General features: G+C 38.7%; 1 protein-coding gene across 2 annotated transcripts in view; it reads right to left on the reverse strand.

Moving 5' to 3' along the window:
• The window catches only part of GUCY1A2 (guanylate cyclase 1 soluble subunit alpha 2), a 344,066-nt gene that overhangs the window by 106,133 nt on the left and 211,264 nt on the right, over positions 1–26,669 (reverse strand). For both annotated transcript variants that reach the window (XM_032359443.1, XM_032359442.1), the window contains exon 6: positions 25,820–25,963. In XM_032359443.1, coding sequence (XP_032215334.1) covers positions 25,820–25,963 — 144 coding nt within the window. The remainder of the gene's footprint in view (positions 1–25,819; positions 25,964–26,669) is intronic.

Consider the following 26,669-nt stretch of genomic DNA (forward strand, 5'->3'; position numbering starts at 1 on the left):
GAAAAGGGAACCCTCCTACACTGTTGGTGGGAATGCAAGCTGGTGCAGCCACTCTGGAAAACAGCATGGAGGCTCCTCAAAAGTTGAAAACAGAGCTATCCTATGACCCAGAAATCACCCTACCGGGTATTTACCCTAAAGATACAAATGTAGTGATCTGAAGGGTCACGTGCACCCCAGTGTTTATAGCAGAAATGTCCACAATAGCCAAACTATGGAAAGGACCGAGATGTCCATCAACTGATGAATGGATAAAGAAGATGTGAATGGAATACTATGCAGCCATCAAAAGAAATGAAATCTTGCCATTTGCAACAACACGGATGGAACTAGAGTATTATGCTGTGCAAAATATGTCAATCAGACTAAGACAATTATATGATCTCTCTGATATGAGGAATTTGAGAGACAAGGTAGGAGGCTGGGGGGGTAGGGAGGGAAAAAATGAAAAGATGGGGTCGGGAGGAAGACAAAGCATAAGAGGCTCTTAATGTCAGGAAACAAACTGAGTGTTGCTGGGGAGTGGCTGAGTAGGGATAGGGTGCCTGGGTGATGGACACTGGGGAGGTATGTGCTACAGTGAGTGCTGTGAATTGTGTAAGACTGATGATTCACAGACCTGTACCCCTGGGGCAAATAGTACATTATATGTTAATAAAAAATTAAATATAAAGTCACGTATGCTCCCCAAATGCTCTAAATGCTATCATTATGGATTTATTTATAGAATGAAATTATATAATAAATTGAATTTTTCTATACCTATTGAGTATCTGGTATCAAACACAGAGTAGTGTCTTGATAAATATTTTAAATGGAATAGCAATGTATGAAAAAACAAAGAATGAGAAAGTATATATTATTGTCTCTATTTGTCAGAATGTATATTCTACATTAGTGTATCAGTTTTAACTTAATTCAACAATATTATAATTGCTTGCAGTATAATGTACAAAGTTGAAGACACAATTCCAATAATGAACATTCGTACAGTCTAATTCATAATACACAGGAATGTATGTCAACAATTTTTAATGGTAATTCCCCAAAGTTATTATTTTAAATTTGCTGTGCAGCAGGACATTTTACTACAGAGCCCATAATTGGTGACGCTAACACACGTAGACAATGCATTTGCAAGACAGTGTATGAAAAATATCAATAGTTAAATGGGACAAAAGTTACAGATTTCCTAAAGCAGCATCAAGTAATTGCCATTAAGAGAATGCAAGTGTCAGTGATGACTTTAGAGGAGTTAATCTGGGCCAGGAAGGATGGAGAGAATAGGAGAAACAAACACACGACGCATTGTAAAGAACAGCAATGGGCCTGGTATACTTAATGCCATAATACTGTGTTGCGATGTTACTTATTCAACTGGATTGAGGTCTGAAAAGATAACCGGGGGACAGACTGAAGGTCCTGATGAGGATACAGTCCTTATCTGACAGGAAATCAAGAGCCAACTGAATGGCTTTGTTGTTGTTTGGTCACAAACAGAAGAGCAGAATACGGCATAGTTAGGAAAGCTTTCAAAGAAAATGAAAATTTCAGATTAATGATAGAAGAAATTTTGCTGACACACGGGGATCAGCTGAGGAGGAGAGATGAAAGAAGCAAAGGAGAAAACACTTGAACAAATGACTGGAGAGCAGTACGGAAGCAAAGGTAAAATCATTCGTTTTCCAACATTTCATTCAATTGGGACAGCGAGAGTCTATTGAGAATCATAATGGCAAGGGGTAAGAGACAACCCCTTTTAAAGATTTAAATATGTCAGCAAGAGTCACCGAGAAGGGATAGTAAAATAATATCCCGGAAAATTTAGGGACCAAATGCATTCAAAGGTGCGCATTTGTAATGAATATTTAATTACCATGAGTGTGTCATTTTCTCAAAAAATGCTCATTAATTCCAGACCCAGAATGGTATATGCTGGTAGTCCAGTGTGAGGGGGACAAAGAAGGGGGATTAAAAAAGGGGGGGGGTAAAAACTAGAAGGCTGTTAGGACCATCATTGAGTGCGCTATGGGACGATGGCATCCTGGCTCATTCCGGTGGTTATGGGTTGGACTGTGTCCCACCAAATTCATATGTTGAAGTTCTAAACCCCAGTACCTCAGAATGTAATATAATGTGGGAAATAGGGTCATTGCACATGGAAGTGGTTAAGAAGAGGTCATACTGGAGTAGGGTGGGGTCCTCCAATCCAGAAAGACTGATGCTCTGATAAAAAGAAGAGACTTGGACACAGTCCAACAGGCAATCAGGGAGAACACATGTGGAGACTTGCAGCTACGCTGTCACGGGCCAAAGGACTACAGACGGGACCTTTTCCGAGTGTCGTCAGAGGGACTTCCTGGCCCTGTCAATGCCTTGATTTCAGATTTCTAGCCTCAAAAGTGTGAGACAATAAAGTGCTGGTATTTTAAGACACCCAATTTGTGGTGCTTTGTGACGGCAGCCGCAGCAAACTAACACAGACGGCAAACAGCCAGAAGACAAATTATAGACTGAAAAGTTCTGAATGGATGAAGCTTGGAGGTCACGGTGCTCAGTGGGAATGGGGGACACAAAATGGCGGGAGAACAAGAGACTGTGATAGGGCGGAATGCCAGGAATTAGAGCAGCTCCAGGCAAGGCTGTATGTGGCTTTCTAAGGCGGGTTCTAACAACAGGCTAATGTAGAATTACCATTCATGTGAGCTCATGTTTTTTAAATGTCATCATTTTTCCTTAGAATAGATTCTTCTAATAAGTTCCTAGTATTTGCAACTTGATTAGGTAAAGTGTCTAAAAATAATTGTTCTGTACTGAATTTCTTCGGTAAATTTGAAGGTGACAACAAATATAAGACATAAGACATATGACAAATGTTCACACCCCAAGACTCATCACGACACTCTACTATTTTCAAAAATAAATACGTTGTTAGAGAGGAGACGGAAGGGGCATGGGGGACTCAGAAGGGTACTCATGTACTGGTGTTTTGCAAACTAACAACTGACCCAGCCTAACAGTAGGAAAAGCTGAAGGTTAAAAGAAGAAATCGAGTTGTCAACTTTGACCGAGTTCCGCAGGAATAGTTGCCCCCAAAATCATAATGAGAGTCTCTCACAGAAGGAAGACCCAGGAACTAGGAGGAAATAGTTTTACAAGAATTAAGTGAAATGGTAAAAATGGGGCTATTCTGTTAATAGACAGAGATGACACTCAAGAGGTCAAAATAACTGAACTTCCTGACACAGCTTTATATAATGTTTCTTACTTCTTTAATGTAATAAGCTCTAAAAGTCAAAAAGACTCCAAGTGATATTTCTTCTAACACAATGAGCCGTTGCTGGGACAAAAAGCAGAAACTGAAAAATTATTTCTCCTGCTTCCGTCTGGCCTTATTTTTCCTCATTAGCTTTCTCAGTAATTCTCAGATGTTGAGATCCCACTGCTAACTAGTTACCTAACTTTTTATACCTGTTTTATTGCCTGTAGAATGAGAGAACTGTCCTTCAAAGTTCCTAATTTTTAAAATCAACAATTATCGATCGTTAATTATTCATAACTGAATTTCCTAAGCACCCATATAATTATCCTTTTGTAAATGATCTCTGGTTGGTTCTGGCTAAAGTAGATTAGAAGAAAGAAAAAAGGAAGGAAGGAAGGGAGAGAGGAAGAAAGTCACTTGATCTCTAGCTTAGTAAAGCCAAAAAGCTGAATTAAATTAATATTGTATGGTTTTACCAGACGGCAGAAGCACATCGGAAAACATCTGGAATCTTCAGACAAATGTATTTGGCTCTAGAATCCGGCATTAATTGGCCATTTGGATAATGCCAGAGAGCTGGAGAGAAGCGTTCACTTTCAATAATTTTGCAAATCAAAATACTAACCTATTAATGCCCTACTAACTCGTCCAACTGAAAATAAGGATCAGTGATTCGGGAGCAAATATTTGAAGTCATAAACAACCCTTGAAGCACTCACCTTAAAAGGAAGCTTTGTCTTTGTTGCTTGTGGCCAATATATTGTGCTCAGACTCCTGACAGAGGACATGGCTTGTATGACTTCTGCTTCCCTGAGCACGCTTTTTTAATCATAAAATAATAAGCATTTTCATAACTTAGAGTTAAAAATAAAGAAATGGAAAAGAACATTTATAGGCAATAATGTTCGGCTATTGCTTGCTATAATAGCATAGCTAGAGTAGAATGGTTTCCATACAGTACAGAACGTTCTGTCGCATGCACAGACATCATCACACTGGATCGTAACCCCATAATACACATTCTCAGGGTCGGCATAATGAACAAGTTCTACCTTGTTTCACTATATTTCTGATAGTATCCTTAATAATTTCTGCCTGAAGCGGGTGAAATACGAGCCTGGGATACAGTGAGCACTTGAAGAAGATGTGATTCTGACACAAACACTTAGGAAACAACAGAGGAATGTGAGAAGGTCAGAGAAATGGAGACCACTCTACATTCACGCAAACACCAAAAGTCAGTGCATCCACCTGTACACCAGGTAAGTGACGTGGCAAAAGATGTGCAAACATAAAAGTATAGTGACTTGTACGATGAAGGGTCAGAGATAAGAAACGACATCAGGACAAACGAAGACGAGAGAGCGGCTCTCACTATCATAAGGACTAAAGTCTCTACTTTCTCCTTCCCCCACTTGGTAAAATTTAATTCCATTTACTGAACATAGATGTCTCGAACATCAAATAAGTCCTATGGCTAATCAGACAGTTCGAATTTGAGGCATCTGGATGCCCGCAAAGAAATACAACAAATGAAGGCAGCAATTTACCAATGCTGAAAGTTTGTCACGAAGAATTATTTTCTGAACTAATTGCCATTAAGTAAATGTATTGCCTTGATCTATTCTTGATTTATTCTTTATATAAACTGATTCTAATACTTTACATTTCTAATTGTATTCCTCTGAAAACATTTTAACTGGCATCAATTCCTTCCCATTTAAAATGTATAGTGATGATTTGTAACTCAATTTGGCTTATATTAATTTCTGCCCGCTTTGTTTTCTTTTATGACCATTACTTTGCCCACCCTCATTTTCCTGGCCAAATGCCTGTGCACAATTTTGCCAAAGATTTGATGTTCCTCCTCATTTCTAGCCAATAAAATTTTTCTACTCTGTTCAGTTTTAGGCATGATCTGCTGATGACTCCTTATGAACGGAATACATCAATGAACATCTGTGCTTTCTTCATTTTGAAACCATATTTATGCTTTAAAATTACAGATACCTATAAAGAAGGAAAGAAAAGCAGTCTGTGTTAGGACTGCCTGGGTAACTACGAAGGACAGTAAAAACGAACGCATAAAGTCATGCATACCCATATGTACAAAGTTTAGACAAATATACAACTTCAAGGTGAAAGGTGGAAAAAGCCCCATTTCCTAAGTGAACCGGTCTCAACAATTTTATGCACATTAGTCATTACGATATTACTTCATGTAAGTAATTCTAACAGAGCCCAAGGGAGAATGACAAGCACTTTTATGAAATGGGCAGAGAAAGGGAACATGGTGTGTGTGTGGGGGGGGGTTCCCGGGGTCACGTGGGCTAGGGACGGGGAAAACGACCTCATGAGAAACAGAACAGACAGCAGAGAACACCACACGGGTCTGTGCACCGGTTCCCGAGAAGCAGGACTTGCTTTTTCTCTCTTCCATGTCTGCACCTTTCCTGAGGTGAGCTGCTTGCCAAGCACGTTAAAATAACTACATGCAGGCGACTGACTACTTAACATCACTTTCAGATAAACTAATAATTAAAGCAAACAAGTTGAATGGAATCCTAGAGTCTGAAAATCTGGGCGGCTGATTGCATTTTTGACTGAATGGATTTAAGTGACCAGATGTTATGGCATTGTGTAGACAGAATTTTTACTTAATGAGAGCCAAGAAAAAAGTAGATTAGTATTTGGCACTCCCGCCATGGAGTCTGCAACTCGATTATGTAGTTTTGTACATGAGAGACATTCAGTAAATGCTTGCTGGCTGGGTGATCAAACCATTTTACTACATTTTTTCCACTTCCCGTCAGTGCTTTGGTTATCGTAAATATAAAAAAGTGATCTTGGATAACTTAATATACAAAAGAATCAACTGATACCATCTGGAAAATGTTTTTGTTTTTTTTTTAAGATTTTTTAAATTATTTATTTGACAGAGAGAGACACAGCAAGAGAGGGACCCAAGCAGGGGGGGTGGGAGAGGGAGAAGTAGGCTTCTTGTGGGGCATGATCCCAGGATCCTGAGATCATGACCTGAGCCAAAGAAAGGCAGACGTTTAACGACTGAGCCACCCAGGCGCCCCATGGAAAAGAATATGTCTTAAAGAACAATATTTCTTTTGGACTCTCTACTCTGGTCTTAAATCTCTGTTTTACTGGTTTGGTATTCTTATATTGCCGCAAAGAAGAGATCACATTTTTTTTTTTTTTCAAAAGAAGCTAATATTACAGAAGTTCATATTTCAATATTATTCCAAAATTAATTTTTCCTCCAGAGATTTTGAAATTTTATAGAACTACCAATTTTTGGCTCCCTATTTTTAAATGCAGACATAATTATCCTCATTATTTCGCCATCTTCATGGACAGTTATAGGCAATAGAGTTTACCCCAAATTAGAACGCTTTCAAGTCATTGCACTGCTTCCGGATCTGAACATTTCTTAAGGAAGACAGAAAAGCAGTATTTTTTTTTTCCAAGGGAAATTACAGTTATTAGCTTAGTCGTAAGATTAGAAAATCATACTCATTATATTGTAGAGGCAGTGGAGGGAGATGGTTCAAGATTGTGGACTTCGAAGTCAAATAGATTTAAATTCTAATTCGGAATCTACTCTTTTTACCTATTTACTCTTATTTGACAGTAAGTCCCTTATCCTGAGGCCCGGTTTTCTCATTTGTAAATAAGGATGGCATCTTATTCATGGTCTGTGATTGTTGTAGGGCTTCCCTGATAATATTCACTATCTGTCTATATCACAGATATGAAGGCATGGTTGTAACATATACGCACACACGTAAGTCACACACATGTACATGCACACATGTATGTGTACAGACAGATGAGAGAAAGAGTGAGCATGCACACACTCTAGCTCCACATAATGCCAGGCGCATAGTCAGTGCTTGGTGAGAGGCAACTCCTGATGAATGCTGAGATCACAGGGTTGCAGTCGGCATTCTGGTGAGGTTCTGGCCAGCTTGGTATAAAGAAGTTCAAGGATTTCTTTCTTTCTTTTTTTTTTTTTTTCCAAAGCAGACAGATTCATGTTCAAATTTAGTTCTGCAATTGACCAGCTGCATTATCTTGGCCAAATCATATAAAGTTCTATCTATTTATTTATTTGATAGACAGAGAGCACCAGTAGGCAGAGCAGCAGGCAGAGGGAGAAGCAGGCTCCCCGCTGAGCAGGGAGCCCAATGTGGGACTCGACCCCAGGACCCTGAGATCACGACCTGAGTCGAAGGCAGACGCTTCACCCACTGAGCCACCCGGGTGCCCAAATCATGTCAACTTCTGAATCTCAAATTCTTTAAATGTAAAATAAGATTAAAGAATTAAATGTATGTGGCAGGGTTTTGGGGGTGGGCAGGATTAAAAGGGATGAATTATGTATAAAGCCTCTGGCATGAAGTCTGAAGATGATGTTGTATGAAAAACGTACAATACATAGGTTATTTTTTCCGGGATCATACACAGATTCTTTAGCCCCTGAAATTTTATTTCATCTTTAAAATATATAAAAACTGTACCTGGGAGCTTCACAGGACTGGTGCATAGACTGAATGAGACGGTACATAAACTATCAACCAGCTACCAGCACATACTTGGTTTTCATTGTCTTTCTACTCCACTTCCGTAGGTCCATACAAAATCTACAGCCACTACAATAATGTAGGTCCGAATGTACAGCAACAATAGCTTGAATATTCTAAGAAGGATTTAAGTCTTTGCCAAATATTTTCAAGAACCTGACAAAAACTGCTCACTCAAGATGGAAACAGTACTGCGAAAAATCCACGTGTCTATTTCCATTCAGTAACCCAGTCATTCACTTATAGGTGTGGGTTCCATAGCCTGTAGTTTCTGGGAGGGTTAGGGCCATATCTGGCTTAATCGCCCTTACATCCCCAGTGCCTAACCAGTGGTCCAGAAAATAATAAATATTCAGAAAACATTTGTTGAACACGAGTAAAAGTTACTCCTGGCAATGCTCCAGCCAAGACCACACAGAATTAGCAAACTGCAGACTGCCTCCAAAGAAAAAGGCTTTCAGCTCCTGAGACATTCAGAGCAGAGTCCAGGCCTATGTTCCCAGCAACCTGCTGATTACCAGTCATCTGACCATCAGAATTACTCTGTTCCTTCAACCTCACCAAGGCCCCCCGCTAGGAACTATTTGCAAGTATTTTGGACATTGCCATCAGAACCACCATATGTCTCCCAAAGACTGCAATCTGAATTCAACAGGTCTTACTAAATCTATTTTTTTAAAGATTTTATTTATTTATTTGACAGAGAGAGATCACAAGTAGGCAGAGAGGCAGACAGACAGAGAGAGAGAGAGAGAGAGAGGAGGAAGCAGGCTCCCTGCTGAGCAGAGAGCCCGATGCGGGACTCGATCCCAGGACCCTGAGATCATGACCTGAGCCGAAGGCAGCGGCTTAACCCACTGAGCCACCCAGGCACCCCTAAATCTATTTTTTATGGTCGGATTAACCTTTGAATGAGCACATTAAAGGCAAACGATAAAGCAGAATAATTTCTTAGAATGGACCCTACATGTAAATTTGCTGTTGTAACATTTATACACAAGGTGACAATTTCTGATGCAGTGGGAAGCATTACAAATGTGCAGAAATCAATTCAGCCATTAGGAAAAAGCAAGAGTTGCTAGGAAACCATGTTCCAAATAAGGAATACTATAGTGGTGACCCAGACAATTAACATATGCCGGACATGGCTTCAACACAAGGCACAACAGATTTTTTCAAAGCGTTCCTGACACTGAATGGTTCCTACCAGATTTGCAACTCAGGCGATTCAAGATTAGTTGCCTTTCTGTGACTTGACAATTTCAATGGCCAGAACAGGAAAATGCAAAATCAAAGTGAGTTAAACACGATGGGAGATGTTTCCTAGGACTTCCCAAGTCTCTTCTGTGTATTTCGGAGGCAGGCGTGTCTATGGTACAAAGTCGCCTAACTTCATTTCACCGAATGAAGTCCATTCCATCTTAAAAGAATTTACTTTTCAAGTCTGTAAACTCTTTCTAGGTGTTTGTATAGTCACAGAAAAAAAATAAAAACCTTTAAGAATATGCAACACAATTCAATGTGTGGTGACGATTTGTCAGTAAATTACAGGTGGCCGGACTCTCTCCCCCGAGTCAGGTTTCAGAGGCCATTTTACCTCCTGTAGTTTTGGAAATGAAAAAAAAAAAAATTACTTCAAAGCAATCTTTAAATTTGTATTTGGAGCTAGATATTAGATTTCAAGATAGGATTTCTGTTTCTGGTTTGTCATGCTAACAGTGGGGTTAGCACGCAGAGAGCATGTTACTCTCGTACACATTAGTCCATCTTGCTACTTTCACATCATTCTTGGTCTTCTAAGATTCGCGCTGCTGGTGTTGGCATACGTGAATGCCCCAATTAACTCTAAAAGAAATTAAGTTCAATTGGCAGTGAAAGATAAACACCACATCAAGGACTAATTATGGACTCTACAGTCGCTAACTGAACATATGGAAAAAAATAAAGAAAAGCTTTTGTAGCAGCAATAAATAAATAATAAAAGCTCTCTTGTTTAATAATGCCAGAGAAAGAGACCATATTCTAAAAATATAATAGGCTAACTTACCCCCCCAAAATGGGTTGGCAAAATCACAAATTAGTGTCTTTCTTAGGGGTAAGACTTGGCAAACAAAGATTCGTATTCATTCCATAAAACTCAGATAAATAAAAACATGAGCTCCCTAACTACTTGGAGGCTCTACACTTCTAAACATACCACACAAGAATCAACTAAAAATAAAATTAAATTAAAAAAAAAAAAGTAAAAAGAAAAAGATTGCACCAGAATCTAAATCAGCTCATTACTTTGTTCACTGAGAAAGTCTGATGATTATCAGGTAAACTGGACAGTGTGTTTCATAACATACCAAGAATTGTGTTATATAAAAGTTAATGCATTAAATATTCTATTAAATTTTTTTAAAAAATGAATGCATTTTCCGACATAATTTTTAACCTCCTCTTAGGACATTGTACAAACACACCTGACCTGGGAGGCACGCTCTCTGCAGACAGCCTACAGCAAATGAAACGGATTATAACCTCTTGAAGAGTGTTTATCCCATAGTAATACTACCTAACAGCAACTTTAAAACATTTAAACTATGTCTCCACAAAGGAATGCATTTCTCTTCTGAAAATGTGCAGGTGTGAAGACTGGTACACAAAAACAAGGTACACAATTTTGTATTTTTTTATGCACAGTTTCATGCAAATCAATTTAGTGCTCCCTTCCATTGTCTGGTTTTGTTTTCCCTTTCACAAACTTACTATTGCTATTTTTTTCACGCAGCGAAAACAGGCAAATACTTTCACAAAAGGACTCCTTGGAAAATCTCTTTGACAAAAATCATAACAAAACTCTTCAGCAAGACCAGCACTTTCCAAAGTGTGAGCCTGATAAACTACTTTTTTCACAGATTGAAAAGGCGATCAATAGTCTTAATTAAATTATATTAGAATCAATCATGATTAAAGATAAAAGCCAAAATCAACTAGTAAGGGAATTCCATCTCATTGCATAAATAATAGTGTCTATTAAATCATTAGGCCAACATTTTGTAGGAGGATTGTACGGCAGTAAGCATACGCTATCACAGCTCAGTACTTCAGCATCGCGCCAGAAGAGAATTCCGTGATGAAAACAAATATCTGGCACAACATATAAAAATAACCAGTTAGTGCAGAAAACACAACCTTTAAGTTCAAAGACTACCGTGTGAAAAAACGTAAATATAACATTTTGAAATATGTGTCTTCTGCATTAAAATCCACAATAAACAAAGGGAATGTAAGCAGAAAAAAGGATGCAGTAAATTGGCTGGTGGACATGTCTGATCGGTCCGGCTGGTGATTCTAATTTCTGAAACAGGGAAGGAAGCACAGCCATCCCCCGCCCACGCACGCAGCACTGAGCTTGCCTCTCTCACTTAATAATTTTAAAAATTAATCATTTTGGATGGAATATCTCTAAAACACATTACTCATTTCCATTCTCTTGAAGAGGACATCTAATACAAGTTCACCTGTTGACTACAGCCATGAAAAGTCTAATTTATTAGGTAATGAGATACTCAAGCAGTAAGAAAAATTAGACAACGTGAAATTTATTTACCCCACTTCCATTTAATAAGTCTGTGGTGCGCAGAAAGTAGGAGTGCTTGTTAGCTAGATTTCTTATTCTTTTTTTCAACTGTAAAACGGAACTAACAGCAATACAGTCCTCCTTGATCTGAGACTCAGAAGAGCTATTACCTGGCAAGGCCTTGGATCAGTGCTGCCTGGCATACGGTTGAGTGTTTCAGTAGATGTTTATTTATCGTCACTCTGCAACAGACAGTTTAAATACAGTTGGATGTTTTTATCTTTTCGTGTTTAAAAATAATGTTATCTGTGATGTGGGTTGGAAACAGGCACAAATGTAGATTAGTGAGGATGAATCATTATTAGTAAAATAAAACTGATCAAAACGTACATGACTTTGAACATCCGTTTCTAGTGAGAGCAGTTATATCATCTCAACACCCCCTGGCAGGTCAGCTCACAAGGCACTGAAAGAATCTTACACCAAGATAGGGAGGGGAATGAACATCAAGGAGAAGTGAGCGCGACATCAGAGTGTGACTGTCTCCTGTGGGCATCTTCTGATTTCAGAAGGGTTAAGGAACTGAGCAGGACCTTTGGTACTGCAGCAGGGCTTGCGGAACCGTGGAGACGAGATCCAGAGTCTGAGGACTGAGAGGGAGAAGGCTTGGTAAACCCGCCATACTCTGAGATGAGACCTCAAAGCCAGCACCAAAGGTAGGAGGGTGATACCAGAAACAGAAGGCGAATCGCAGTAAGCTGGCCCCCCCAGGAAATACATCCAAGCATTAAATCATCTGATCCCTGTTGTTAGAGCTCCTACAAATCTTTACACCAGAATAACACAGAAAATTTCCCCACAGGAGGGAAATTATTTCTACAGTATTTTTATACGCAATCGCTAACTCTCCAACAAAAAATATCAATAATTTAGGCACAGAAGAGATGTAACATGGCCAAAAATTAAGTGAAAGGACAGATAATATAATGGACCACAAGACTCTAGAGAAGAGATTTATCAAGCCAAGAATTTAAAGGTAACTGCAGCTGACAGAGTCAAGGAAATAAATAAAAACAGTATGAAAATTTTTGTCAGATGAGTGGGGACTTAAACAACTGCACACTGCTGTCACGTGAAGTGTGAAGTGGATGGGCTGAACGGAGGAGTTTCATAACCAGCTGAGGGGAGTATTAGTGAGAGGACCTGGACAGAAGATAAAGACTCGAGTTCTAGTAATTAAACAGCAGCACATGACGGAGGAGACTCTATGATCACCTCATTTACTGGTAAACTCTCAATGAATAAACACATTCTTCACAAAACAGAAACCTCTTTCTAGTACCAAATAAATACACTGAACGGAACAGATTAGCAAATATATTTAGCCATAAATTTTACCAGTAAAATCACTATACTGTAAGTACTATAAAAAACTTCTTTAGTAATTTTGTGCATTACTCCCGCAATAAAACAGTCATTTACTAAAATTATGACTATTTGTGTTACCTAAAAGATCAAAAGTAATTTCAAAAGTATCTACTGCATAAACGTGGGATGTGAGAATAGTTGGGCTCCGTGTCCCAACAGTGAATTCACATAATGCCTAACTAGTTCTTTCTGACCCCTTAGGGTTAAGTTCTGGAGGTAGAACATTTCAAGTAAGTATACATACTTCAGGTTCAAAGCACAAACTACAATTTTATCCATAAACAATTATCAATAGTTTTTCTTTTTTTCTAAATACAGTCTTGGGCCCTATTCTCATGGGGTTAATTTAATACTGCCAATATCTGCAAAGAATAAATCCCTCCAAATATGAAAGTAACAATATCAGACTTCCTTTATAAATAATAAGCATTTAAAAATTAATTAGAGAATTATTTCATAATCTCAAGAAATCCTATAAGCTCATTAGAAGATGAAGTTGAAGCTTAAAGGAGGTACAATTTACTTTATTACATGCAAATTGTAAGTATATGTAAATTGTGTGTTAATATTCCTGCTTTTGGACTAGGCAGTTAGAAATGATTCACAGCATTTCCCTAATCTGCAATTAAGATTGCTAAACATATTAGTATTACAACACGTCAACACGTTCATACATTGTTTTTTTAAGTCTCTTTCACCATCTCTGTATAATTGCCTCATTACATAAAATGTACCGTGTTCTCTAAATGGATGAAGCAAATTTGAATCTGTGTGCCTATATGATAAAATTCGATGAAAATATTTTTTAAAAACTGAAGTCCCAAAGTAAAACCCAGATAGTCGGACACACTAACTCAATCTTCTTCAAAAGCCTTAAGTCATGAAAATGCCACTTGTCTTCCCAAAATATATTTAATCACATTTCCTACTCAATTCTCAGTTCAGCTTCTCTTTCCCTATTAACATTTTCATTTTCAAGGAATAAAGCGTAGGCAGTGATAAATATTTTGTAATAGTCATTAAATAGTGGCTAAATTATTAATGAAAGTTAGTCTTTCTGCCTTAAAAACTATTCAAAATACTTTGGTAAGATTAGGGTCACAAGGCTAAAGAACAGCATGAAATCATACAATTTTCTAGTAAAATCACAATATGGCTAGCTCACAGGAGAAAGAATATAAATTTGGTATTACTTTTTGTCAAGTGTCTACTCTTGAAGATGTAAGAAAATCAGATTTCCTCCAGGGAGGGAAAAAATGGAGTAAGAATAGTGCTGACACTTCTATAAATTCAGCCAATAGAATAAACACTGTATTGAGAAAGTATTAAAAATGCTCATCATCATTTTTAAAAGGACTCTTTTTTTTTTTTTTTTACTGGTAGCACTTTTAATAAATATTAATAATTAAAATCTGCTGACATCATGGCTACAAGAACTGTGAATAACTAGAGATTTAAGAAAATCTAGATATATATTAGCAAAATCTATCATTGCTGGAACAATAAGATATTTTAAGAGGCTGTATTAGTTTACCAGGGTTGCCATTAAAAAAAAAAAAAAAAGAGTGAATGGCTTAAGCAAAAGTTTTTCTCATAGTTCTGGGGGCTAGAAGTCCAAGATGAAGGTGTGAACAGGGTTGGTTTTCTCTGAAGCTTCATTAAAATCACTTTGGCTGGTCTTTCAGATTTGTTAAATAAATAGACCATGTTTGTGTATGCTTTGTAGATAGACCTGTGGTCTATCTGTATAGACCTGTGGTCTATAACTAGCCTCTGAGTTTCACTATTTATAAAGACTAATTTGCTTGAGTATCACAAAGTGAATAAATGAAATTATGTTCTTTTTTCACTTAAAAAAAATTTTTAAGTAACCCATTTTTACAGTTAGTGATTCAAGGACATTACCAGTCATTTGGGAGTAATTATAAATGGTAATTCAGGTACCTAATTTCCTGTCATGAGGGGTGCCTGGAAGGTTTATAAAGTCATATAAACATTATCAATTTATTTTTCAAAATATGAGAGGTTTGGGGAAGTTTTCTTTTGAGTAATTCTTGCAGCTCAAAGAGCTTAAATTTTAAACAGCCTAAAACTTACACAGCTGGAAGTAAACAGTCAGCTGATCACATAACAACCCTACTGCATGCCCAAGCATTTTTAATAAAAGATTCTTTCAATAAGTCTAGAAATGTTCCCATGGCACCAAGTCAGAAGCCAATTCAAAGTCAAATTAATATGCCAAAAACAATCCCAAACCACACAAATAATATGAATTAGTAATGAAGCTAAAATTATTAAGGTGGTTTTATGATTTTGCACTCTCTCTCTGCATTCTTATTAAATCTTTATAGACATTTTCCCTTCTGATTTAATAAGACTATCTAATTCATAAGACAGAGTAATGTTATATCCCGCAAATGAAAATAGGGATGAGCCCATGAGAAACACCATTTGCTCTATGGTCATTTAACTTTGCTTTGACAGGGCTGAATCAATACAAACCTTCTATCTCCTATAAAAGAAAATCAACGTAGAAAAACAACCCTGGGCAAGACTGCCCAGGTAGTATTCTTGAAAATTTAAGAACTGATAGGAATTCAATCTGGAGTGTGTATATTTGGACCTGGCAGCATATCTGAGGCTGTATCCTTCCTGTTTGTTTTCGCTGCCCATGGGAGACGTGTCGTGCACACACTCGAATAACTTGTTAATTACGTCTTGAGGGGACTGAAACTATTTTTTCAATGCTCCATGCTTTCCTATTTTCACTACTGATAGGAATGGTTAGAAAACTCTCTTTCTGCATTTTAAAAATCACCAAACGTAAATGTATTGTATACATAGCAGCGGTAAAAGGAGTCATTCTGTCCTCAACCCCTGCCTGCACCCTACCGAATGAACCCTGCCCCAATCTTCTTCCTCTCCCTTGGAGGGAAGCACCACCTTGAATTTGTATGAATCATTCACTTTTTTATCCCTCACACCTTCCCACTGATGTGGATATTTCTAAATAACATATTGTTTCAATGCCCCCAGTTCTGAAACTTACTTAAATGGAAAAATACTATAGCATTCTTCTATGATTTGCTTCTTTTGTTCACTGGGAAGTTCTGACATCCATCCATGTAGTCACTTTCCCAACTGTATGGTATACCATGGCATGGATCTATCACAGTCAATCTACTCTATTGGACAGTTATTTGACTTATTTCCATTTGAGGCACCTATCAAAGTACTGCTGTGAACACTCTTAGGACTTCTGCCACACCTCCTCCTACTTCCCTAGGCAAACACCTAGGGAAGGGATTGTTGTGTGGTAGGCAAAGCACAAATGAAACTTCCCTAGTAAATGTCACGGACACGGCACCATTCACACTGCCACCAGCTGTACATGATTTCCTGCTGCTCCAGACCCTCGCTGACAATTGCATGGTCATGGCTTCAAAGCTGAACCAAACTAGTAGGTGGGAAAGCCGGAGTAGGGTGCCATCAATATGCATCCTTTCACTTACTCATGAGGTTAAGCAAAGATACTTTAAGTGGTTAAATATGTTGCAAAAATATTCTCCTAGGGGTGCCTGGATGACTCAGTTGGCTCAGATCACGATCCCAAGATTCTGGGATCAAGTCCCACAATGGGCTCCCTGCTCAGCGAGGAACCTGCTTCTCCTTTACCCTCTGCTAATCCTCCTACTTGTATTAATAAACAAACAAAATCTTTTAAAAATATTCTCCTAGTCTGTGGTTATCTTTTTTTTAAAATTTTTTTATTTTTTATAAACATATATTTTTATCCCCAGGGGTACAGGTCTGTGAATCGCCAGGTTTACACACTTCACAGCACTCACCAAAGCACATACCCTCCCCAATGTCCATAACCCCGCCCCCTTTCTCCTAACCCCCCCTCCCCCCAGCAACCCTCAGTTTGTTTTGTGAGATTAAGAGTCACTTATGAAAGATGGCGGAGAAGTAGCAGGCTGAGACTACTTCAGCTAGCCGGAGATCAGCTAGATAGCTTATCTAAAGATTGCAAACACCTGAAAATCCATCGGCAGATCGAAGAGAAGAAGAACAGCAATTCTGGAAACAGAAAAACAACCACTTTCTGAAAGGTAGGACCGGCGGAGAAGTGAATCCACGACGGGAAGATAGACCCCGGGGGGAGGGGCCGGCTCCCGGCAAGCGGCGGAGCAACGGCGCACAAAATCAGGACTTTTAAAATTCTGTTCTGCTGAGGGACATCGCTCCAGAGGCTAAACCGGGGCGAAGCCCACGCGGGTTCAGCGTGGCCTCAGGTCCCGCAGGGTCACAGAAGGATCAGGGGTGTCTGAGTGTCGCAGACCTTGCGGGTATTCGAACGGGAAAGCCGGCTACAGAGACAGAGCCGACAGTAAGCTCACAGCTCGGTGTTACCTTGAACTGGTCGCAGGCTCGGAGAGCTCGGAGCGCGGCCGGAGGTCAGGCAGACGGGAGAAACTGGGCGCTGTTCTCTGAGGGCGCACTGAGGAGTGCGGCCCTGGGCTCTCGGCTCCTCCGGGCCGGAGACCAGGAGGCCGCCATTTGTATTCCCGTCCTCCGGAACTCTACGGAAAGTGCTCAGGGAACAAAAGCTCCTGAAAGCAAACCCGAGCGGATTACTCACCCCGGCCCCGGGTAAGGGTGGTGTAATTCCGCCTGGGGCAAAGACACTTGAGAATCACTACAACAGGCCCCTCCCCCAGAAGATCAACAAGAAATCCAGCCGAGACCAAGTTCACCTACCAAGGAGTGCGGTTTCAATACCAAGGAGAGCAGCAGAATTCCAGAGGAGGAGAAAGCCAAGCACGGAACTCATGGCTTTTCCCTGTGATTTTTTTTTAGTCTTGCAGTTAATTTAATTTTTTTCTTTTTCATTTTTTGTTTTTTTTTTTTTTTTCTCGCCTTCGGGTAAATTTTTTTAACTGTTACCTTTTTCTTTTTTAACGATTTTTTACTAGTTTATCTAATATATATATTTTTTCTTTTTTACATTTTTCTTAGGTGTTTTCCTTTTTTTTTTTTTTAATTCTTTTCTTTTCTTTTTTTTTTTTTCTTTTTTCGTTTTTTTTCTTTCTTCCTTTTTGAACCTCTTTTTATCCCCTTTCTCCCCCCTCACGATTTTGGATCTCTTCTAATTTGGTTAAAGCATTTTTTCCTGGGGTTGTTGCCACCCTTTTAATATTTTACTTGCCCCTTCATATACTCTTATCTGGACAAAATGACAAGACGGAAAAATTCAACACAAAAAAAAGAACAAGAGGCAGTACCGAAGGCTAGGGACCTAATCAATACAGACATTGGTAATATGTCAGATCTAGAGTTCAGAATGACAATTCTCAAGGTTCTAGCCGGGCTCGAAAAAGGCATGGAAGATATTAGAGAAACCCTCTCGAGAGATATAAAAGCCCTTTCTGGAGAAATAAAAGAACTAAAATCTAACCAAGTTGAAATCAAAAAAGCTATTAATGAGGTGCAATCAAAAATGGAGGCTCTCACTGCTAGGATCAATGAGGCAGAAGAAAGAATTAGTGATATAGAAGACCAAATGACAGAGAATAAAGAAGCTGAGCAAAAGAGGGACAAACAGCTACTGGACCACGAGGGGAGAATTCGAGAGATAAGTGACACCATAAGACGAAACAACATTAGAATAATTGGGATTCCAGAAGAAGAAGAAAGAGAGAGGGGAGCAGAAGGTATACTGGAGAGAATTATTGGGGAGAATTTCCCCAATATGCCAAAGGGAACGAGCATCAAAATTCAGGAGGTTCAGAGAACGCCCCTCAAAATCAGTAAGAATAGGCCCACACCCCGTCACCTAATAGTAAAATTTACAAGTCTCAGTGGCAAAGAGAAAATCCTGAAAGCAGCCCGGGAAAAGAAGTCTGTAACATACAATGGTAAAAATATTAGATTGGCAGCTGACCTATCCACAGAGACCTGGCAGGCCAGAAAGAGCTGGCATGATATTTTCAGAGCACTAAACGAGAAAAACATGCAGCCAAGAATACTATATCCAGCTAGGCTATCATTGAAAATAGAAGGAGAGATTAAAAGCTTCCAGGACAAACAAAAACTGAAAGAATTTGCAAATACCAAACCAGCTCTACAGGAAATCTTGAAAGGGGTCCTCTAAGCAAAGAGAGAGCCTACAAGTGGTAGATCAGAAAGGAACAGAGACCATATAGAGTAACAGTCAACTTACAGGCAATACAATGGCACTAAATTCATATCTCTCAATAGTTACCCTGAATGTTAATGGGCTAAATGCCCCTGTCAAAAGACACAGGGTATCAGAATGGATAAAAAAACAAAACCCATCTATATGTTGCCTCCAAGAAACTCATTTTAAGCCCGAAGACACCTCCAGACTTAAAGTGAGGGGGTGGAAAAGAATTTACCATGCTAATGGACATCAGAAGAAAGCAGGAGTGGCAATCCTTATATCAGATCAATTAGATTTTAAGCCAAAGACTATAATAAGAGATGAGGAAGGACACTATATCATACTCAAAGGGTCTGTCCAACAAGAAGATTTAACAATTTTAAATATCTATGCCCCCAACGTGGGAGCAGCCAACTATATAAACCAATTAATAACAAAATCAAAGAAACACATCAACAATAATACAATAATAGTAGGGGACTTTAACACTCCCCTCACTGAAATGGACAGATCATCCAAGCAAAAGATCAGCAAGGAAATAAAGGCCTTAAACGACACACTGGACCAGATGGACATCACAGATATATTCAGAACATTTCATCCCAAAGCAACAGAATACACATTCTTCTCTAGTGCACATGGAACATTCTCCAGAATAGATCACATCCTCGGTCCTAAATCAGGACTCAACCGGTATCAAAAGATTGGGATCATTCCCTGCATATTTTCAGACCACAATGCTCTAAAGCTAGAACTCAACCACAAAAGGAAGTTGGGAAAGAACCCAAATACATGGAGACTAAACAGCGTCCTTCTAAAGAATGAATGGGTCAACCGGGAAATTAAAGAAGAATTGAAAAAAATCATGGAAACAAATGATAATGAAAATACAACGGTTCAAAATCTGTGGGACACAGCAAAGGCAGTCCTGAGAGGAAAATATATAGCGGTACAAGCCTTTCTCAAGAAACAAGAAAGGTCTCAGGTACACAACCTAACCCTACACCTAAAGGAGCTGGAGAAAGAACAAGAAAGAAACCCTAAGCCCAGCAGGAGAAGAGAAATCATAAAGATCAGAGCAGAAATCAATGAAATAGAAACCAAAAAAACAATAGAACAAATCAACGAAACTAGGAGCTGGTTCTTTGAAAGAATTAATAAAATTGATAAACCCCTGGCCCGACTTATCAAAAAGAACAGAGAAAGGACCCAAATAAATAAAATCATGAATGAAAGAGGAGAGATCACAACTAACACCAAAGAAATACAAACTATTATAAGAACATACTATGAGCAACTCTACGCCAATAAATTTGACAATCTGGAAGAAATGGATGCATTCCTAGAAACATATAAACTACCACAACTGAACCAGGAAGAAATAGAAAGCCTGAACAGACCCATAACCAGTAAGGAGATTGAAACAGTCATTAAAAATCTCCAAACAAACAAAAGCCCAGGGCCAGACGGCTTCCCGGGGGAATTCTACCAAACATTTAAAGAAGAACTAATTCCTATTCTCCTGAAACTGTTCCAAAAAATAGAAATGGAAGGAAAACTTCCAAACTCATTTTATGAGGCCAGCATCACCTTGATCCTAAAACCAGACAAGGATCCCACCAAAAAAGAGAGCTATAGACCGATATCCTTGATGAACACAGATGCGAAAATACTCAACAAAATACTAGCCAATAGGATTCAACAGTACATTAAAAAGATTATTCACCACGACCAAGTGGGATTTATTCCAGGGCTGCAAGGTTGGTTCAACATCCGCAAATCAGTCAATGTGATACAACACATCAATAAAAGAAAGAACAAGAACCATGTGATACTCTCAATAGATGCTGAAAAAGCATTTGACAAAGTACAGCATCCCTTCCTGATCAAAACTCTTCAAAGTGTAGGGATAGAGGGCACATACCTCAATATCTTCAAAGCCATCTATGAAAAACCCACCGCAAATATCATTCTCAATGGAGAAAAACTGAAAGCTTTTCCGCTAAGGTCAGGAACACGGCAGGGATGTCCATTATCACCACTGCTATTCAACATAGTACTAGAGGTCCTAGCCTCAGCAATCAGACAACAAAAGGAAATTAAAGGCATCCAAATCGGCAAAGAAGAAGTCAAATTATCACTCTTCGCAGATGATATGATACTATATGTGGAAAACCCAAAAGACTCCACTCCAAAACTGCTAGAACTTATACAGGAATTCAGTAAAGTGTCAGGATATAAAATCAATGCACAGAAATCAGTTGCATTTCTCTACACCAACAGCAAGACAGAAGAAAGAGAAATTAAGGAGTCAATCCCATTTACAATTGCACCCAAAACCATAAGATACCTAGGAATAAACCTAACCAAAGAGACACAGAATCTATACTCAGAAAACTATAAAGTACTCATGAAAGAAATTGAGGAAGACACAAAGAAATGGAAAAATGTTCCATGCTCCTGGATTGGAAGAATCAATATTGTGAAAATGTCTATGCTACCTAAAGCAATCTACACATTTAATGCAATTCCTATCAAAGTACCATCCATCTTTTTCAAAGAAATGGAACAAATAATGCTAAAATTTATATGGAACCAGAAAAGACCTCGAATAGCCAAAGGGATATTGAAAAAGAAAGCCAACATTGGTGGCATCACAATTCCGGACTTCAAGCTCTATTACAAAGCTGTCGTCATCAGGACAGCATGGTACTGGCACAAAAACAGACACATAGATCAATGGAACAGAATAGAGAGCCCAGAAATAGACCCTCAACTCTATGGTCAACTAATCTTCGACAAAGCAGGAAAGAATGTCCAATGGAAAAAAGACAGCCTCTTCAATAAATGGTGCTGGGAAAATTGGACAGCCACATGCAGAAAAATGAAATTGGACCATTTGCTTACACCACACACAAAAATAGACTCAAAATGGATGAAGGACCTCAATGTGCGAAAGGAATCCATCAAAATCCTTGAGGAGAACACAGGCAGCAACCTCTTCGACCTCAGCCGCAGCAGCATCTTCCTAGGAACAATGCAAAAGGCAAGGGAAGCAAGGGCAAAAATGAACTATTGGGATTTCATCAAGATCAAAAGCTTTTGCACAGCAAAGGAAACAGTTAACAAAATCAAAAGACAACTGACAGAATGGGAGAAGATATTTGCAAATGACATATCAGATAAAGGACTAGTGTCCAGAATCTATAAAGAACTTAGCAAACTCAACACCCAAAGAACAAATAATCCAATCAAGAAATGGGCAGAGGACATGAACAGACATTTCTGCAAAGAAGACATCCAGATGGCCAACAGACACATGAAAAAGTGCTCCATATCACTCGGCATCAGGGAAATACAAATCAAAACCACAATGAGATATCACCTCACACCAGTCAGAATGGCTAAAATCAACAAGTCAGGAAATGACAGATGCTGGCGAGGATGCGGAGAAAGGGGAACCCTCCTCCACTGTTGGTGGGAATGCAAGCTGGTGCAGCCACTCTGGAAAACAGCATGGAGGTTCCTCAAAATGTTGAAAATAGAACTGCCCTATGACCCAGCAATTGCACTATTGGGTATTTACCCTAAGGATACAAACGTAGTGATCCAAAGGGGCACGTGCACCCGAATGTTTATAGCAGCAATGTCCACAATAGCCAAACTGTGGAAAGAACCTAGATGTCCATCACCAGATGAATGGATCAAGAAGATGTGGTATATATACACAATGGAATACTATGCAGCCATCAAAAGAAATGAAATCTTGCCATTTGCGACAACGTGGATGGAACTAGAGCATATCATGCTTAGCGAAATAAGTCAAGCAGAGAAAGACAACTATCATATGATCTCCCTGATATGAGGAAGTGGTGATGCAACATGGGGGCTTAAGTGGGTAGGAGAAGAATAAATGAAACAAGATGGGATTGGGAGGGAGACAAACCATAAGTGACTTTTAATCTCACAAAACAAACTGAGGGTTGCTGGGGGGAGGGGGTTTGGGAGAAGGGGGTGGGATTATGGACATTGGGAAGGGTATGTGCTTTGGTGAGTGCTGTGAAGTGTGTAAACCTGGTGATTCACAGACCTGTACCCCTGGGGATAGAGTATTATGCCTCCATCAGAAAGGATGAATACCCAACTTTTGTAGCAACATAGACGGGACTGGAAGAGATTATGCTGAGTGAAATAAGTCAAGCAGAGAGAGTCAATTATCATATGGTTTCACTTATTTGTGGAGCATAACAAATAGCATGGAGGACATGGGGACTTAGAGTGGAGAAGGGAGTTGGGGGAAATTGGAAAGGGAGGTGAACCACGAGAGACTATGGACTCTGAAAAACAATCTGAGGGTTTTGAAGGGACGGGGGGTGGGAGGTTGGGGTACCAGGTGGTGGGTATTATAGAGGGCACGGATTGCATGGAGCACGGGGTGTGGTGCAAAAATAATGAATACTGTTATGCTGGAAATAAAAAATAAAAAAATAAATAAAAAAAAAAGAGTCACTTATGGTTTGTCTCCCAATCCCATCTTGTTTCATTGATTCTTCTCCTACCCACTTAAGCCCCCATGTTGCATCACCACTTCCTCATATCAGGGAGATCATATTTTTATCCTTTTAAGGTGTTATCTGATAAACAGGAAGGTTTTAACTTTAGTGTAGTAAGACTTATATATATTTTCCTTTATAATTTAATAACTTTTAACTAGAGTGGTTTATGAAAAAATTTATTCCTTCCACTAAGTTAAAAACTCCAAATTATAGATTTATTGTTTCATAGTATGGCCCTTCATAATTAACCCAACTGGGATTACTTAATGTACAGACTCATGAAGTAGAGATCCAGTTTTAATACTTCTGTCCATGTGCATAACCAGCTCTTCCCAACCCTTCCTGGAACAGCCTATCCTTTCCCTAGTTAAAATGTCACCTTTGTCATTTAGTCACTCCCCCTTTCTCTGATGCAGTATGGCAGTATCAAGGCATGTTTAGTTTTTAATTCTTATGATTTACCTTCGTAGAATCCCTTTAGGATTACTCTGTCTGAGAACTGATTAATGTCTTTTAATTGTTCCAGAAAAAAAATCCCTTTTATGCATTCCCTCTGTACCTACATTTGGAAGCCCAACTGAATATTCATTTTTACACTCTGTACTCTATACCTCCCACATATTTTATATTTTACATTATCTTTATTATCAATATTACATATATTACATTTTATCTATTACATTACATTTTTATCTATATTAGATATATTTTTTATCTATATTATCTGTATTACATTATCTATATTACATTTTTAACTCTCTGGACCTAATTATGGGTAATTTCTTCAGTTCTCACTTCCAGAATACTAATTTTTCCTTTGGGTGTGTCTACTTTTAAACTCAACCACTGACCATTTTCTTTCTGAAGTATTATGTTGCTGGCTTAGCAGTTCTCTGGTTCTTTTTCAAATCTACAGTTCCTGCCTCATATTATTAAGCTTCTTCTTTTCTTTAATTATATCAAACATTGTCATTTTGATTTCCTCTGAAAATTTTGGTATCTGACAACACTTCACTGTTTTTCTTATCTGTTGTTCCCACTCGGTCTCACCATAATACTTTGAATTCTTCTGAGAAGGTGTGGGTTTGGGGTTTTTTTGGGGGGTGGTGGTGAAGGGGTTGTTTTGTTTTTAGTATTAGCCATTCATTTCCCAGAGTGTTTACCTGTGGAAATTCTTTGAAGATGGGATCGAAGCTGACTTCCTCCAGAAAAAAAGTGCTGTTTTAGTTTCCTGTTATCAAAGCTCATGACAGCAGCTACTCTAAATTCACCCTTAGATTTTGTCAGTTCACACATGTAATAAGGTAACTGGCATTTTTCTTTCCCAATAGTTCAGTGAGATGCTCAATAGGTTTAAACATGCTAAATAGTGTTAAATATTTCTTTACATTTTTAAAAGCACTTTAATAATTTTAGTCAGAAGGGACACTCAGAATATCTAATTTGCCATAACTCCAGAATCAGGAACGTACCACATTTTGAGGCTTTCTTTTGTCTATATTTTTAACTCAAGATTGATGAGCTATTATAAAAGGACCACCTTACATTCATGGTTACTTCTCCAAATGCACAATTTCTGGTTTATAAGAGTTCACAGTGATAATACTCTTGGGATCCATGGGGTCCTGGCAAGACTACAGGCAGGTGACCTCACCCATTCTTTGAGGCAGATCTTAGGTTGTGGAAAGCCATCAGTACCAAAAGGAGTCCAGTGTACCTGGAGATAATTATCTACCACTTCTAAATTTTCTTAGTTACTGGCTCCAACCTTCAAGCTCTGCCACATTTAAAAAAAAAAAAAAAAAGCAGAAGTAACCCTGAGTGCAGAGGCTTCATGAGGAATACCTGTACACTACCTGAAAGATAAGATCTGCCATTTTCTTTCCTCTTCATTTTGTGCTTTTTTGGGTTATCTCTCCAATTCTGATTCTCACTACCATCCTTGCTTGGCAGTGTTGAGTTGGTCACTGACAAGTGTTTCCTTGGTCTAGTCCTTTAGCTCTTTCTTTTCTCCATGGTGATGAGCCTTTCACATACATTTTCCCATTTCTGACATCATTCCTTGTGTTCTTTCCCTGGATCTATGAGTTATCTCTAGTTAACCTCATCTTTGAGTAATCTACTTGTCTAATGTGTAAGTTACGTAGGTAGAACTCAGAATGGGATGTCTTGCCCCTCCCAGTAAAAAGTATGTTACTACTCAAATCAAATTGCAGAGAGGGTTACCTGAATTGGTCTTCCATCAGGTGTCAGCACCTCTTCTGAAAGCTCCATCATCTTGAGGGCCATCAGAGCGATGGGCTTGGCGTGGCAGAGGCTTTTCCGGTGGAGTCCTGCAGCAACACAGTAGGCATCACCTATTGTTTCCACCTGCAACCAGCAGACAAATCAAATGCAAACATATGATAATGAGCCAGAAGAGAAATCATTAGTTATGTGCAATCACAAATGTTGCTGAAAACATGTCAGCAGAACATCAATAAATTAAGCAATTAGACAACTGAGTGTAATCACAGCAGAGTTTGCAAACAGCTACCGTCAAACACAGTCATCACTCTAGGGCTGTTCATCAACGTTATCACCATAGATGATCATTGAAATTGGGAACAACTGGAATACAGAACAATTATACTACACACACACACACACACACACACACACCACAAACAAACAAAAAACTGCCAGTATTTTGCCTGACCAATTTCCAAATAATGACCTTGTACAAAGCCACTCTCTTGTTTCCTTCAAACTTCCAATATTGCTTATGTTTGCGAGATGAGAAGCTGAAGTGCAGAAACCCATACATAATCTTACAATTAAAGACTTAACAGACACTACCAGAGTTTTTTCAGACCCTATTCTAATTTTATTGTCAGCATCCTTTCTGAATATTCATTGCTTTTGTTAAATAGATTAAGTATTTACCCCTGGGTAAAATCCCCAAATTTCCAAAGCATAAAGCACAGTATAAAAACTAGGCACAACTAATTTTCAGAGGAAAGTACTCTAATTATCCAAAGTATATGGTGGTATACTATTGGATACTTTGCAAATGATATAACTAATAAGGGGTTAA

Source organism: Mustela erminea, chromosome 9, assembly GCF_009829155.1.
Source record: "Mustela erminea isolate mMusErm1 chromosome 9, mMusErm1.Pri, whole genome shotgun sequence".
NCBI classification, from domain to species: domain Eukaryota; kingdom Metazoa; phylum Chordata; class Mammalia; order Carnivora; family Mustelidae; genus Mustela; species Mustela erminea.